Genomic DNA, 18078 nt, shown 5'->3' with positions numbered 1-18078 from the left:
CGCTTTATCTACCTTTCTTACCATCTTACTTCTTTCTCTCTTTCTTTTTTTCTATTTGCATCTTTGTTAATCCTTTCTTTCTATTTCTCTCTCTTTCTTTCTTTCTTTCTCTCTCTCTTTCTCTCTCTCTCTCACTCTCATTTCATCTATTTCTTCTCTAGTTTTGCATCCTACGTCCAAATTAACTCGATAAATCTACACGTATATCAGCATTAAACTCACTAGAACACCTACAATATATATATATATATATATATATATACAAATTATATATATATATATATATATATATGTTCTGTATATACATTCAATAGAAGCATGCTTAGCAAATTGCTGATTGAGAACTTCGTCAAACCATGGATATCGTCTATTAATATTTTAATTTAATAAGGTTTCAATTAACAATGAAATTAATTATTTTATAAATAAATTAGTTGGTCGGTTGGTTGGTTGATTAATTAATTAATTAACTAGTTAAATATATGACTAGTCGAAAACAAAATTATATTAGGGTACGGTCATTATGTTTCGATAAAATTTGTTTTGAAGAGTTGAAAAACAAAAGAATTGTTGATATTAGAATTTAAAATAATCATAAAGAAGATATGAGAAGTGAGTAAGTCGTGATAAATATGGTGAGGAGAATGATGGTGATGACGACGGTGACGATGAAGATGGCTGGCTGGCTGACTGACTGATTGACTGATTGATTGTTGGTAATCAAATTTTAATTTAAATCTTATCACTGCATATCTGCTACATTAATACATTAAATTAATTTGACGTAATTGTTATTGTTATATTATTATTAATAATATTATTACAACCATGTTTAAATATGTACTATGTAGATATTAAATTAAATATATGAATAGTTAATTCTATAATTATTTGTTTCTTTTCTTATTGAACGAAGGAACGAAAGATCGAAATAATGTATGTTTATAACGTATCATGGAAACAATAACAAGGACGTAAACAATGTAATTAAAATCGTTCTCACTGATTTAATGACGATGATGACGACGACGATGATGATGACGACGATGATGATGGTGATGACGATGATGATGATGATGAAGATATTGTTGATGATTATGGTGATGACGATGATGATGACGGTGATGATGATGACAACAAAAATGATGATGATGATGATGATGGTGAAGAAGATGTTGTTGATGATTATGGTGATGACGATGATGATGATGATGGTGATGACGATGATTAAGACAACGAAAATGACGATGAAGATGGCGATGATGATGGCAATTATGGTGATGATGAATACGAAGATGATAAAGCGATAAAGATGAATATCTTGTACAATCATTGAGAAACATTTAACACAACTCGACAAATTTTATATAAAAAAATTTCCATGATGCGTTAGGCGACCCGCTAATTGAATAATGAATTTATTTACTTTTTGCTCGTTGAAAAGCTGAACAAATAAGGTCTTGAATGATTTAGTATATAAATATTCATAATTTCTATCTTAATTATAAATATAATTATGACAGTGATATAATTATGATATAAATATACTCAATATTAATATAAATATAAATATAGATTCAATAGTAATATTTTTGTTTATTTTAATAAAAATAATTGAAATATCTTTCATCCAGAAACAACAAACTAACAAACAGATAAGAAAATATCAAAATCGAAAAATTGCTTGTTTGTGTGTGTGTTTTTATTATTGAGTGTGTGCGTGTTTGTGTGAGTTTGTTGTATGTGTGTGTGTGTCTGTGTGTGAGTGTGTGTGTGTGTGTTGTGTCGTGTGTGTGTGTGGCATGTTTTAACGAGATGTTTATTTGATTTTTTAGCTAATAGAATCATTATTTGTTTAAATTCCGCTTAGTAAGGTTTGGCTTTTAGCAGAAAATCTTGTTAGAAACTTTTTATTCAAATTAGATATAAAATTTCTACTTTGATGATTTATTTATTAATAACATATATCAGGCTTATGATCTGATGCTAATAATGATTTATCTCCAGACCTTTGCAAAGTTTTAAAACTTTAAAAAAAATCTATATTTATCTCTGAATCTCCTATTTCATTAATCTATATTATTTTTATTTATTATTATTTATTATTATTATGACTAAGAATTGTATATATTTACGTATGTTTGTGTGCGTGTGTGTGCATGTGTGTGCGTGTTTGTGTGCGTGCGTGTGTACGTGTATGTATGTGCGTATTTTCGAAATTTAAACCTCGATGAGGCACGGGTTAGCATTATCCAATTGAGTTAAAACTTTACAAATGTCATTTTTTAGTCAAGTGGCACAATTTAGGGGGTTCCCCCGATAAAATTTTGAAAAAAAATTTCTTGTGACCACCCTAATGTGTAGTGTACACGATGCATTGTTGAGGTATACTAAAGTAAAACTAAAGGCAGGCATTTGAAAAAAAAACTGTTCACTGTTAACTGTTCGCTTAAATAAAATTAATATAAGTAGTTTGTATGTTATGTGTTTTGTTTTAAATATACATACACACACATACACACAGATACGCATACATAGATAAACATACAAACATATTTTTTTTAGATTACTGCAGTTCAATCCTCTATGGTACAAGCTTGTATCTTAAAAACTGCATACTGTCTATTCTGAACACTGCAGCAAGAATAATTGCTGGTGTAACAAAATATGAATCTGTTTCATCATATATGCGAAATGAACTTCACTGGTTGCCAGTTTGTTATAGAATCGAATTCAGAATAGCAATGTTTACAAGAGACAGTTTGATGGGGCTTGATCCTCGATACCTTCAACAGCTGATCGTGCCTGTCCCTACGGCTGCCGGGGGGCGAAAACTCAGATCCTCTACCAAAAAGAAACTCGTTGTTCCTAGGTTCAGGACAGAAAATTATGGACGGCGTCGTTTCTCCCTGGCTGCAGCGGAGGTTTGGAATAAACTGCCCGATGATGTCGTTGATAGTATGGATGAAAGAGACATGTTCCGAAAACGACTTAAACATCACTTTTTTGACCGGCAGCTTCTCGAACAGCGCCTCTGAGTTTTACATAGAGGGGTGCTATATAAATTCTCCATGCCATACCATTTTTGTATAATGAACACATATTTTGTTTGTAATTATTTATATACTCCGGCGTTTCAACGCTCCAAATATCTGTCAGACATGATAATCAAAACATTAAGGACGTTTATCTGATACGTAAGTTCAAAAAGTTAATAAATAAAAATCTTATTTTCTCTCTTTCTCTTTTCTCTCTCTCTCTCTCTTTCTTCCTCTCTCTCTCTCTTTTTCTTTCTCTCTCTCTCTCTCTCTCTCTCTCTCTCTCTCTCTCTCTCTCTCTCTCTATCTTTCTCTTTATATCTCACTTCCTTCTTCTCTCTCAATTTGAACAATTTGAAAATTTGAACTCTCCCAATACCGAACATTCGGTAGAATTTATAGAATATTGTAAAAATTATGGTCTATTACCAACATATATATAAATATATATATATATTTTGATACATAATTTTTGTACACACACGCTCGCACACACATGCACACAAACACATACAAACACGCACACGCACACAATGGTTTTTATAGTAACACATGTGTTTTGATGGCACCCCGGACCATAAAAAAATAAAATTTTGAAGATGTCGTGTGTAATATTTTACGCCATAATATTTTACGTCATCCGGCGACCCACCACCGGAAAATTCAGGGTGTGCCACTGTCCACCCACCTACCTACCTACCTCCCACTTACATATCCATCAACATTCAAATACAACGTAAGTAATCTTCTTTTCAACTTAAAATTTTGCATCAAGTATCGCCCATGTAACCTACCCTTATAATAGCTTTCCTTTTAAGCTTATCAATTCCTTATCACATTTAAATACAATATCGCTTTGCGTGCACCCATCCACGCATATAAATATACGCACACAAACACACACGTGCAATTATATCTACACACACATATATATATATATATACACACAAACACACATGCACACATACAAAATTTAAATTTACGTCATACTATATTTTGTTCCGACTGGATAATTTTTTCATTGCGTGTGTTTGTGCGTGTGCGTGTGTGTGTGTTGATGTGTGTATTATACATAGAACTAATCAACATATTACAAAATAATAAACCAAATATTTATTAGGAACATTTAGGAACACGTAATTCATCGTAAGTATTTAGCGATAAATTAGCGATCATACTTTGTTGTTAATATAATATTTCACTAAATTACTCGAGTTTAATCAGTGCGTTTGAGTCTGTTAAATGTTGGATGCTGTGCGTATGTATGTGTGTATATATGTGTAAGTATCGGTGTGAGTTCGTGTCTGTGCGTGTGTGTGTGTGTGGGGGGGGGGTTAGTTTATCGGTACAAAGAAAGTGTTGTTTTAATTAGTGCCATGAAATATTGTTTCGAAGTATTCATTATTTATTTCGTTACTTATTATTTTTAGACTATTATTTTTATTATTATCCGCCTCGTGAACGGCTGCCTTGACGCGGCGATGGGGCTTCTCACTAAATGCCGTTCTAATAAGTGATTCTTCTTCTTCACTTGTTTGTTTTCTTAAAAATGCAGCTCTCCATCTTTTTTTGTGTTGCGTGTTTAGCGCAAATACTCTCAAACATAGGCTACATTAGCATCTGTACATACGCACGTGTATATATAACGTACACAAACATACAAACAACGGTAAAACACAACACACACACACACACACAGACATAAAAATACATGCATAATACATACACACATACATGCATGCATACATACAAATACATACATACATGCATACATACATGCGTGTAATTCAAACGTATTTCTTCATCCTCATTGTCACTAGATTTTGATGATTCGGTTTCATATTCTTCAAAGCTAATACCGGCGGTTTGTAAAGGAGTTGACGTATCTTCATCGGAAACAATTGACTCCATAAGGCTAGAGATTTCACTAGTTTCTGAGTCGGCACTGTCTTCGTTCGTCACCCATTAACTGATTGTATGACTGATTGAATCATTCAGTGATTGAACACCAGTCATACACTATCATATCCAACCGACTTGTTTATAAAATTTCCAACAACTCTTCACGAACGCAATTTATATGCAATTCTTCGTACATTGACATCTGTTTATGTTAGTAATAAATTATGTTTGTAAGTGTGTGTGTGTGTTTGTGTGCATGTGTCAGTGTGTATGTGCGTGTCTTTCTGTGTATGTGTGTGTGTGTCTTTCTGTGTGTGTGTATGTGTGTGTGTTTTTATGTGAGTGCATGTGTGCGCGCGAGCGTTTGTGTTGTGTTTATAACATAAAATGCTATTATTAATCAATACGTTAACTCGTGCTTGTACGTATGCGTGTGTGGTAAAAAATTATGTTGACAGATACAACCGTACAAGCACACATGCACACAAGCACACACACGCAAATAAATAAATAACCTATTTGTAGTATCTAAGATTTTTTTTACAATTGTATCAAGAATTCTTTAGCTCGTAACATGCACACATACGCACATACCACATAACACATGGTTTGTATATTTCATGAAATGAACCACTAACGTTTACATCACTTAGGTATAAATAAATGTTATTTTATCTTGTAAGTTTTTATTTTTAAGATAATAATGCTATTAATTAAATTTTAAAAGTTAATATTTTATTACGGTTGATGTTCCAATATCAAAGAAATATTTTTTCTTAGTTGTATCTCTATTTCAAGATATGCGAATGATATGGGAGTTAATCTAGCATTAAATGATCATTATTGTATAATAATTCGTAGAATTCTTGATTGTCTGATCTTAAAAGCTTGGCAAATGTGATGGTTGTCAGTCATAAGTTTGATTTCAATCACATTAGCATCCAGTTTGATAAGAATACATGAATGTTCACTCAATTTGATAGCTCAATTCACAGTTTTATGGAGGTGTTTATGGTTTCGCTTTGTATTTGATGTCGTTATTTGTTCTTTTTTAGTGTATTTTAATTTGTAAGTGTTAATCGTTCACTCAAACAAATTGACTAAAAATAACATTTAAAACAAATGAACTTATCAGTTTGAAAAAATTAGTTTAAAAACTAGTTTAACAACTAATTATTATATTTTAATATTGTTACATTGCAGTTCAAAGACAAGTTCATATACTACTTCATACTTTTGATTATCCTCTGGTCACCGAACGTTAATTCGCTAAATTTAGATTTCTGTAAACCATAAAAAAAAACAATCTTCAAGATAAGTGTCCGTATTTACAAAAGAAAAATTTTTGAAAAACGATGTCCGATCTGGAACGAACCAAAACTGGAGAAAGTGACCTCGAGCAAACCGTCCAACAGAACAAACAACTTTTCCAGCGAAGACTCCGCCTCAAACTTACGCAGCAGCAGCAGCGTAAAAATATCGACGGGAAAAAACTCGACCAGTTGATGAAGGGAGACTCATTTCATGGCGCAGATGACCGCAACAACAACGACGGCAACGCCAACATGCAGATGATAGAGGTTAATGTTGCCAGCAAAGTACGCATCGTAAATTCGAAATCTGCTGAAACTGACAACACGACAAACAACTTCAACACACTACCAACTGTGACAAAACGAAAAAATGTTTGCAAGAATTGCACAGCAAATGATGATAATGACACATTAAAAATTGACGCAAACAACTACAACGTCGTCAGCGTCAACTCCATCAACAACAACATCAACAACATCAACTCTACAAACTCCACCGCTAACAACATCAACAAAATCAACTCCAGCAACAACACCACTAACAACATCAACAATGTCAACTCCAGCAACAATGTCAACAGGTCGTCGAGCAGAAATTTACACAGAAAGCAGTGTTGCAAAATGTTCATGATGTCCAGATCCGTCAGTCCTGACGTTTTTAATCAAACAAGTTTCGTCTCCCCAGATAACAAATGCACGACAAACAATAACAACAACCCAAACAACAACATTTTGTTAAATTACAACATCAACGACAAGGACAAAATTTTACATGTTAGCTGCAAAAACTTCGGCCACACTGATATGCGTTACAAAAACAGCAATCATGCAGCTCGAAGCAGCAGCAGTGTTATCGATAAAAATAAAACTGAGCACGTGAGACGCCTCATACGGAAGATATCTGACCCAACTAGCTGGAAGAAAAAGGATTGCCACAATAATCAGAACCATTGCACTGAAGATGACGATAACAATGCTAACAAACGCAGTAATTATGAATATCTTCAGCCTTCTTTTAACAACAAACCTAAAAACGATATAAAATGTCTTGACAGCGCTCATTGCCTAGAAGATGACCTCAATTCAAAAACAGCTGCCATAAATAAGAAGCCTCCTGGTCAAAAACATTCAAGTCTGAAACAGCGCAACAAGCCGTTGACTACTGATCCATTATTTAAGCTTCAGACGACGTTGTTACGACTGCACAACAAATTGAATGATGAAAAAAATCATAATAAATATATTTCACAGCAGTTATTCAGTCAAGAAAAAAGTTTCCAAACGCTTCTTAGCAAACTTAACTCCCAACATGAAAAAAGGTTCCTAATTTTTAAAGAAAAAGTCGCTTGGCTAATGGAAAAATGTGAAGATTTAACTCGAGAGAACAAGATGTTGAGAGATTTGTTGAACGAGCAAGAAGAAAAAAATAAAGTGGAGATGGAAAAGTTGGAAAATGAAATTGAGCAGTTGAAGAGTTCAAAAGAAGTCTGTACTTCCAACAATGGAAGTTTTCTCAAATCTGAAACGAAATCTGAAACCAATTCCAATTGTCAGAAAAAAACAGTGAAGCCAGAGAAAAAATTTCAGATGTTTCCCGATGAAGATGACATCAAATGGAACAATTTATACAAAATTTTATTTGAAATAAGTTATCAAAAACTAACAGAACTTGAAAACTGGCAAATAGAAAACAGAATCAAATCAACAAATCGCTGGAAACTACTGCGAAATATGGATAACAGCGATGACAGAAAAAAATTGGAAACAGTAGAAAATGAATACGAAACGACGAACGCAATCATTCTGAACCAAGAAAGAGCGTGCAGTGACTGCGAAACAACTCCAGACCCACCCGTATCTAGTGAAAGAAGGACGAGTAGCTGTCCGGATCTTCAACAGTTAAGAAACAGCGTCGAGTCCGGATGTAGTTCAAAAGAAAAGAGGCACGCAGTTGCAATGAACAGAAATGAATGCGAGTCTAATAATGACACTCGTGGGGAGCCAGCAAGCATTCTATGTATTAAAAAAATGGTAAATTTAAGGAAGATAATTAATTCGCACGGCGATAGAGTTAACTCTTACTCAGCAGCATCCCATCAAAATGAAATATTCCACCCACCACCAACAAATTCGTCGCTGCCTGAGCAAAACACCAAGTTAACCGTGCCTATTTTTGACGTATTCTCCAGACAAAAGTTACAATACAAACACGTGAAGCCAAGATTTCCACGGAGAAACCAATCCGATCTAAACAACAGAAACAGCCCAACGATTTCCGTCAAATCGTGGTTGGAGAATGACGTCAGCTCATCCAACCTATCACCACCATCTTCAACGGGGGAAACTGCAGATGTGGAAAGAGGTAGTCACAGTTCAACATCATCGCCGGATAATCCTAATTGCCATCACCCTTTCATCAAATTCAACAAAAAGGCGGTTGTTTCGAATTTCGGGAGGCTCTGCCAGCGACGGAACGGACTGACGGGGTTACAGATCACTTCAAAAGTTAAAGCGATTTCTAAAATCGATAAATCTAATTTTAATTTGTTACTGAACAAGAAGTAATGTTTGGATTTTATACGAACAGAAATAATTTCGAACAGTGCCCTATTTATTTGCAACGCGTGCTGATAACAGTAGACAACAACGCAGTATTAAATTAACGTCAATCACATTATATAGTCGTTCAAATTGTCCGTCTTTATAAATTTATTTTCATAAAATACTTTAAAAACTTCATTCAGGTTGACATATTTAAATCTTCGTAATTGTTGCTTGCTGTCCATGATTTTTTTTTTACTTTTATTCCAAGAACTTAAAAATATTCGTTGATGAAACCTTCAAAAATTAATTCAAATTATCACTGAATTATGAATCATTATCCTTTTAATAATTAATCAAACTCGAAATTCAAAATGAATACTGTATAAGGAGTAAGGGCAAAACTATCCATAATTGTGTACTTAAACACTTGAAAGTAGCAGGCGAGAAATAATTTCGTTACAATTTAAAAATGCGGGATATATTTTGCGAAGATTGAAAAAAGTCTGATTCTTAGGTAGAATATAATGTAAGTACACACATATATGGGTAAGATACGCATCTTCACTAAATATTATTACCAGTAGAGGAAGTTTCAGATCCGTGCGGCCTACCTGTTCTACGGAATTTAGCCGATATCCAATTTTAACGGTCATTGCTTTAAGATATTTTTAGTAAATAAAGTAAGACATTTTTATGTGGAATTAGACAAATTGAAATATAAAAAATGATCGTATAAACTGTAAAGCATATCAAGCAGCCAAAATGTTGGATAAATTTTTCAATCCACTAGGTTTTAAAAGGGTATGATTAGTTTCTGGTTTCATTTAAATTCCTTTTAAGTTTTCAAACAATATATTGTTATTTGTTGCAATAAAATCACAAATAATCCTTTTTCATCCGCAGCTTGACATTGCAACAAACACATCTTCGCGACGATCGATTCGATAGAAAAAACAAATCAATAAAACAGAAAAACTAAACTAAAACTACAACAACCAGCAAGACATCATTTATTGGTCAACAGCAGAGCCAAAATTTTCTTCATAAAGTGGTTTACTAAAATAAGTAAAAATTAACCTTTATACTTTTCATTTATAGTAGAGTTTACTACCATTACAAAGTATTGTGATATATTTGATGTATTTATATCAATATCATACACGTGTGTCTGTGTATAGTAGTATTAGTAATAGTAGTAGTAGTAATAGTAGTAGCAGCAGTAGCAGTTGTAGTAATAGTAGCAGCAGCAGTGGTTGTTGAAATAGTAGTAGAAGTAGTAGAGCGATGCAAGTGTATGAAATAAAGTGTGCTGTACACAGTACAGTGCAGTACACTAGCCGGTAAGTATGTATGTAGGTAGGTTGAAACGTGAACGCGAATGTAATCAATAATTAATACAGTAACATCTGCATTCAAATGAAACGTCAACAGGAGATGATTTTGTTGTTCGTTTGCCAAATGCACAAACTGATGCGAGATTTAGGCTTGTAGAGAAGTCTGAATAATTAATTATCATTTGCATATCAAAATGTTAATTTAAGGTTTACTTTTTGGGCACATTTGACAAACAAATCGTGCAAAGTTACATCATAATTCGAATCATGAGACGATGAACTCTTTGTTTATAAAAAAAGAAATAGACAATTGCATTTTCATATATTTTAAAACTTTCAACAGATGCTTGTTTCATGAATAACACGAATGTTTCAATGGCTTGACGTAAGCCCACACACAAAGTAAGGTTTTAAAGTAATCAACGTGTTAGTGTATATGATGCACAACACTGGTTCACTCGTTCATTTTCTAGGACCTAAAAATAAGTTGAGCTGTTACAAGTGCTGGTAAAAGATTGGAAAGGCTGTATTGTAACACGAGACTGCGAACATGCCAATGTGTATTTTTCAGCTGTGCACTCAAAAAATGGTTGCAGTTAAGTCGATTAATTTTCAAAAAACTTTTTAATTTGAAACAATTTGAAGGTTAGCCTTGTTCACGATCACAGTACAAGACAAAACCATCAAATTTTTCGAGTTACTCACTCACATAATCATTTGTTGGTTTAGAAAGAGTGGAACATTGCCATACGCATTTTTGTAATTACACGCGTGTCGCAATTAAAATGTTAAAACGTATTAAAGCTATGCGATTTCCAGACTAATGTCTGTTATATAAAAATTACCATTCGAACAACTTTGGTTTCCATTGATTTGGCATCAAATTCATTTTGTTTGTCCTTCAACGATAAGCCAAAACAGTTCATATTTAAGAAATAAAGTATTTTGATTAAATACATTCCAACACTTTCATTCTTTACTTTTATCTATTATTACAAAATGATTAGTGAAAAATCGATATAGAAAATAACAAGAATCATTGGATCATCAAAAATAACAAGAATCCTTGAATCATTTTAAAAAATAAACATTTACTCCAACTTTCATTACTTCTCACAAGACATGCATTTTATAGAACCCACTAGCAATGATATAATAACATAATTATAAATTATTAGTTCAAATTTTATTGCTGTAGCCAGTGTTGTTGAAATACTCAAATGTCGAGTTCTTAAATACTATTAAAAATTAAATTAAAGTATTTTTAAATATTTAATAACAATGAAGAATGACAGTCAATTGAAAAGAAAACTATTTTCGCAGCGCCATCACGCGAAACGTCTGAAATTTTATCAAAAACGTTTGAAACGTTGGTCCATTGTTTGTTGCTCGCTGGCGTCAACATCGAGTATGACGTCATCGTGTACGTAGGCACGGTACCACTGCCAGGAGTACTGGATCAGGAAGGCTACCATCAGGACGAAGATTGCCACCAGGATGCGATCCATTTTCCTTCAATTCACTTTCAATTATTTACATTTAATTCGTTCCCTACCTTAATTTCGATTTATATATATCGGTATCGGAATTATAACAGAACATAAAGCACTTGAATATGCCGTCCAAACTAAGAAAGTAACCAAGCCTCAGACCAAAACATCGTGTTGGTCAGGAGAAACATTTGGGAGCTTTGTTAGAGCAAAGTTGTATATTCTATGGAACACCAATCAACGAATTTCAATAACAATGACACAGAATTTAGAACATAGGACATATATAGTGTAGAATATACGACAACCTTAAGAGTAAACATGACACGTCACTATCAAAAAACTGTCGATTATGACGTCATCGTCGGTACAGTACCAAAACCAGAAGTGCTGGAGTAGAATGGCAACCATCATGAAGAAGATTGCCCCGAGGATTCGATCCATCTCTCCTCAATAGTTTAATTCAATAAAGATCTGATTTATTTACGTGATTCGTTCCTTCTTGACTTCAACTCAAATAACACATCGTCGGAATTTTCAACGAACCGATGACACTCGAATACAAACAACGAAGCTAACGAGTTAAACTTTAAACAAAGATATAGTGTTGGGAAAAAAGTTCGAAAATCATTTTATGTACAGTGGTCAATACAAAGTTGATTATTTTATGGAAAACCAATGAAAAAATTCCTATAAATAGAACAGTAAACACAATAGAAACATTGAAAACGGACATACATTGGTAAACCTTGTTTAATAAATAAATCCAAGAGACGCAAGTTCTGACATGTAAACGAAATATTTTGTCATTTTTTGCATCTTGTCTAATAGTTCAGTGATATGAATATATACAAATTTATATATGTATATATAAACATACATATATCACACACACACACGCACACACACGCACACACACACACACACTGAGACGCGTCCATAAAATGTACAAGTATAACAAATATATTAACCGTAACAGTTAAACTGGCAAAGATGATAATACATCGCAACTGAAACCTTTAAAAAGTTGCAAATTAACGACTCCTCGTGAGATTTGATTGAATTCTCGAGCTTAAAGCTACACATTTCACGGACTAACTACGAAAATTCGCATATAAAGAAAGCTAGACTACATGAACTGAAGAATCTGCAGACAGGAAGATGGAAATCAAGAGAGAACTAATTTGAATGTCAAGTTGCTTGGAGATGTTTGGTCGGCCACGTATATCAGCTGCCCATTTTCCAGCTCCAGTTCTGAAGACAAAAAGAATAAAAATTTTCATTTAAATTGATTTTTTTTACAAGCAAATTAAACTTTTTAATCTCCGATCAATAATCTCCAGCAATGAAATGAAGAAAGGATTCAACCAAAAAAAATATTTAAAAGTAGCTCCTCTTAAAGAACACACACCAGCTAGCGTCTTTCTGAGGTTGGCCTTGGTGGCGGCTTCAAGAGATTTCACAGTGGACATGTACAACGTCCTCGTCTTGCCGGCCACTTCCGTTATGATGCCAGGCGATTTCAACTGACTGTGTGAGTGTGTGTGTGTGAAAGAGAGACAGAGAGAGACAGACAGAGAAGAGAGAGAGAGAGATTTAACAGAGCATTGTTATTAATATTATTAGAAGTAGTATTATAAGTACTAGTGAGCAATAAACATACGAAAATAAAATCCAATTACCGTTCACCACTACGACCGAAATTATTTAATAAATGAAACGAAACGAAAACTGAACAAAAACAAATATGCAGCCTACTATTGTTTGCTCTCTTGTAAGAAATTGATGAGAGATAGGAGAGTGTCGCTGTATGAAAATGCAAGTGACTGTGGAACCTGGCTGCATACAGCACAGTCCTCCTGTGAAATATATTTAATATGGATATATCTTTTTATATATCTATATATATATATATATATATATATATATATATATATATATCTATATCTTATGTAACCATTCGCTTTTGTAAACATCTCTTATCTAATGATGAAAAAGTTAAAAAAATAATCGCCCAAAACCTTTTTCTCAGCCTCAAAAGCATGTGAATATATGCCCTCTAGGTCATTGAAGATCAAGTAATTGTTCAGTGGTGAATAGCAACTGGATTTTGAAATAATCATTATTTGTACTATATCAATAAATAGATGAATAAATAAATAAATTAATTAATTAGTTAGCTATATAATAATACATTAGATGGTATAATTATAATAATAATAATTTATAAATATAAACATTTCTAAGCAAAACCGACCTGACAGCTAACTTGAACACTTCAGTAGCACAGAGTGCTAAGGAAAATAAATGAATATAAATCATTCTGAGCAATTCATTCACTCACTTCATAATCAACTTCTATCTTAACAAAAGACAACAATACGTAATAATAAGCAGCAGTATACAACGATATACAACAATATGAAACAATATACAATAATACACAATCATTTTATACAAACAATATACAGCAAAAAACATATGACCATACCATAAAACCGTCGAAAATTATAAATGAAAAAAAAAATCAGAAATAACATTCAAGAGAATAACAAAATTTTAATAGGTTTAAAAAGTCACTAACTAACCAGCTATAACAGCATTGGTAGATGCAACAGCTGGAATGATGTTCTTAACAACACCTTCAAAAATTGTGGAAAATATAAAACCACATACAACACACACACGAACAAGCAAACACATACACACACACAAACAGAAAAAAACGAAACAAACAGACCTTGAGTCAGTCGATACGTGATATCGTGTATGTTGAACTCATTGCCTCTCTCAACTGCCTTCTTGAGAATCCACTGAATGTGCTCCGGGTTGTCGCCATCTATCGAGACAGTATCTAAATTTTGAAGGACGATGAAATGGAACGTGATGAAAGTTTATCTTATAAACTTCTGAACTATCTCTTTTTTATCAATAATAAATTATATCATTCGCAATAATGTCTGATATGACAAAGAGGTTTGCAACTTCTTTTAATAGCGGGCAGACAAACACACAGACACACACACCCCCAAATGGGTTCTCCTTGGGCCACAAAAGCAATCTGACGTATTCAATGCAGTGTTCAGGTAGACGAGGCGTGTGGGCTATTGTGCAAAGTGGGTAGTTCACCTGTTTGTGTATGTATGTTTGTGTGAACGTTTGTTTGTGTTGTGTGCGTATATATGCGTATATGTGTGTGTGCGTGTATGTATGTGTATATATGTATGTTTGTATGCATAATTTCGTATATTTGATAATTAATTAAGTTAATCAACCAACCAACCATCGTACAATCAACCAATCAATACCTGAGGTGGATAGAAATCGAGGGTGCACTCGATGCACGGAGTTAACCCGGGAAGGATGACCCTGACGTTACCCTTGAAACCTTCAGTGCCACCATCAACCAGAGGAATGATGCTCGACTGATCCAAGTTACCATCATCGTCGTACACTAACATGCTGACCTATGTATGCGTGTGCGTGTGTGCGAGCGCTCGTATCCGTATATATATATATATATATATATATATATATATGTGTGTGTGTGTGTGTGAGAGAGAGAGAAAGAGAGAGAGAGAAAGAGAGAGAGAGAACAAAAATGATATTTAGTATCGTCAACATTCATTTTAAAATTGAATCAATTACACTTTATTGGCCTCATAAATTTCAAATAAATTATATTTTAGAATAACGATCAGTTACGAGATTTCGAAATGAATAGTTTATTCTAAATAATGAAAGTAACATCGTAGCTCCAAGTGCGTATGTACTGTACATACATTGTAGGTAGGCTAATTTAAATTCCAGTCAGAAGGGAAGAAATTAAAGGAGTGAATGTTAAATGAAAAGATGGATGGATGAATGAATTGTCAAAAGGATGAATAGATAAATGAACGAATAGATGAATGAATGAATAAAAGGATAAGAAATGAGTGGATATAAAATGGATGGATAAATAGATTGACGGATGGATGGACGGATGGCAAACGTATCTGAAGGAATGCGTGATAAACAGTGATTGTTGTTATTATTAAAATTAGTAAGATTTATAGACAACAACATGGAAAGGTCATGAAAATTCAACACTCCCACATTGAAACAAGAAATGGATTTCATTACAAATATTATTCATCAGTTGCTATGTGTAATTTGAAATTCAAATGACATCATGCACACTGACTCATTTCATATTAAAACAACCGACAAACGAACAAACATACACACATACAAACGAACAAACAAATACATACCAGCAAACCATTGATCCACCTCCGAGCTACTATTGAATCCAAACCACATACAATTATATGGAACTCTGGGGTTAAACAACCAGCCAATCAATAAATCAATAAATCAATAAATCTATCTATCTATCTATCTATCTATCTATCTATCTATCTATCTATCTATCTATCTATCTATCTATCTATCTATCTATCTATCTATCTATCTATCTATCTATCTATCTATCTATCTATCTATCTATCTATCTATCTATCTATCTATCTATCTATCTATCTATCTATCTATCTATCTATCTATCTATCTATCTATCTATCTATCTATCTATCTATCTATCTATCTATCTATCTATCTATCTATCTATCTATCTATCAACCAGCCAATCAATCAATGCAACAAACAATCGAACATATTTTAATATCTCTTACACTTGTCAAACTCAAAAAAAAAAACATTGGATGATACAAACCTCTATAAAATTCAGAATAAAAATCTTGTATCTTAGCATAGTGACTTCATTCATATGTGCAAAGTGAGTGAAGGGTTAATAAATGTTTACAAAAAAAACATTTAAAAAAATCATATAAAAAAATTTAACAAATCAATCATATTAAAGTAATTATACTAACACAGGCACACGCGCACACACGGACACGCACAAACACACACACACACACAGGCAATCATATAAATAGGATACGGAGTAACATTGCAGTCAGAAATTCTACTTTTAATGAACTCAGCAGCCACTATCGCTTTTGGCTTGCCTATATCATGGTGCCTACAAAAGGAAATTTGAATTAAAAATTATATTATGATTATAATGATTATTATGATTATAATTAAATTATATATTAATTATATTATATATTAATAATTGTTACAATTATTATTTACATTGTAAGTATTTATTCATTAAGCACAATTCTCCCTTCAATAGCAAATACACAGTGCATGTGGATCAATGCAGAATGTAATGTATAAATCAATTTATTATTTTAACCATGAAATAAACTTGAAAATATCCTCAACACCTGAATAGAAACTGCCTGTTCAAGTTGGATAGATCTATAGTATCCATATCAATTATATGGATGTTACAAAAGCCAAACAACGCCTTGAATGAAAATGAATCGCATAGTTAACTTAAGAAATTTTTTTTAATATGTTTTTTATTAAGTAATATCTTTTAAAAATAAAAATAGAAATTATTATTTGTTATTTTATTTATAACTGCTCTCTATATTGATTAATTCTCTAGCTATTTAACCTTTCAAAATTTTAGGGCCCTTTTTGGATAATATTTATTGATTATATTTATTCATAATTTTTTAATAAAATTTATATATTTGAAAAAACGAAAGATCAAAATAAAACAAAAATTTAAAAACGAAATTAGCAACAAAAAAATAAAACAATAACCAAGTCTTTCAATAATTCGCAGCCCAGCCCTCCAGCTCCAATGATGAGCACTTTGCACACATTTTGAAGGAAGTTTAAATTCTGTAAAAAAAAACATAAAAATTACTACATTTTAAACTATAGTATAATCTGAACTATTATAATATTTTAATTTTTAAAATAAATGTATTGTTAATCAGTTAATTAATTGGTTGAGAATAGGCCAATAGGGTAAACGTAAACACAACTTAATGAAAAAATGTTTAGTACATGTATGTTTTATAATTAATTATTAGTATGATGTTCATAATTTCAAATTTTTCTTTTCCTTTTTAAATTTTTAATCATTGAATTTTTGTTTTTCTTTTTTCTTGGAATTGGAAAGAATTTAATAAAAAAAAGTTACTCAAAGAAAGAGGAAAGATATTTAAGAAATTTTAATTAAAAATTGGATGAAATACAAAGAGAAATGAAAAGTGAACCTCGGGCCCAGGCTCAAAGTCAGGACACGATAATGGACCAGCCCTACCCAAAACTTTCCTGATGTGGCTGAACTTTGCTGGCCACTCCGGAGACGATGACGGGGATGAAGTCGCCATATATTCCATCTTTTTTTATTATTATTATTTGTTTGCGAATAAACAAACAAAAAAATAAGCAATAAATTAAAAAATAATGCGAAAAAGTAGTTTTAGAAACCCGTGGCGATCATATAAAACGCGGGTTTGGCTATTGGACTTCTTTGGCTTATTGGCTTACTTACGAAATTGCATTGGTTGGTTTCAACAAACTAATATAAAATATTTACTTG

General features: G+C 32.6%; 2 protein-coding genes across 2 annotated transcripts; one reads left to right on the top strand and one right to left on the bottom strand.

Annotated features, from left to right (window-relative positions):
* Positions 1 to 6295: 6295 nt before the first annotated feature.
* On the top strand, positions 6296 to 8818 carry HELRODRAFT_161604 (hypothetical protein; the record flags this gene model as incomplete). The annotated part of the gene is made up of 1 exon (XM_009021507.1): positions 6296 to 8818. The coding sequence occupies one exon, from the start codon at positions 6296 to 6298 to the stop codon at positions 8816 to 8818; it is 2523 nt and encodes an 840-aa protein (XP_009019755.1).
* A 3971-nt stretch (positions 8819 to 12789) lies between these two features.
* Positions 12790 to 17976, bottom strand: HELRODRAFT_106596 (hypothetical protein; the record flags this gene model as incomplete). The annotated part of the gene is made up of 15 exons (XM_009021506.1): positions 17750 to 17976; positions 17289 to 17369; positions 16901 to 16983; positions 16567 to 16647; positions 16336 to 16379; positions 15875 to 15939; positions 14930 to 15088; positions 14648 to 14750; positions 14362 to 14475; positions 14210 to 14263; positions 13879 to 13915; positions 13643 to 13724; positions 13380 to 13480; positions 13033 to 13151; positions 12790 to 12875 (listed from the first exon to the last, which is right to left on the bottom strand). The coding sequence occupies exons 1-15, from the start codon at positions 17873 to 17875 to the stop codon at positions 12790 to 12792; spliced, it is 1335 nt and encodes a 444-aa protein (XP_009019754.1). The 5' UTR covers positions 17876 to 17976.
* Positions 17977 to 18078: the final 102 nt, after the last annotated feature.

Source organism: Helobdella robusta (assembly GCF_000326865.2).
Source record: "Helobdella robusta unplaced genomic scaffold HELROscaffold_3, whole genome shotgun sequence".
NCBI lineage: Eukaryota > Metazoa > Annelida > Clitellata > Rhynchobdellida > Glossiphoniidae > Helobdella > Helobdella robusta.
The sequence above is the reverse complement of the archived record's forward strand: the minus strand, read 5'-3'. Positions and strand labels throughout refer to the sequence as shown.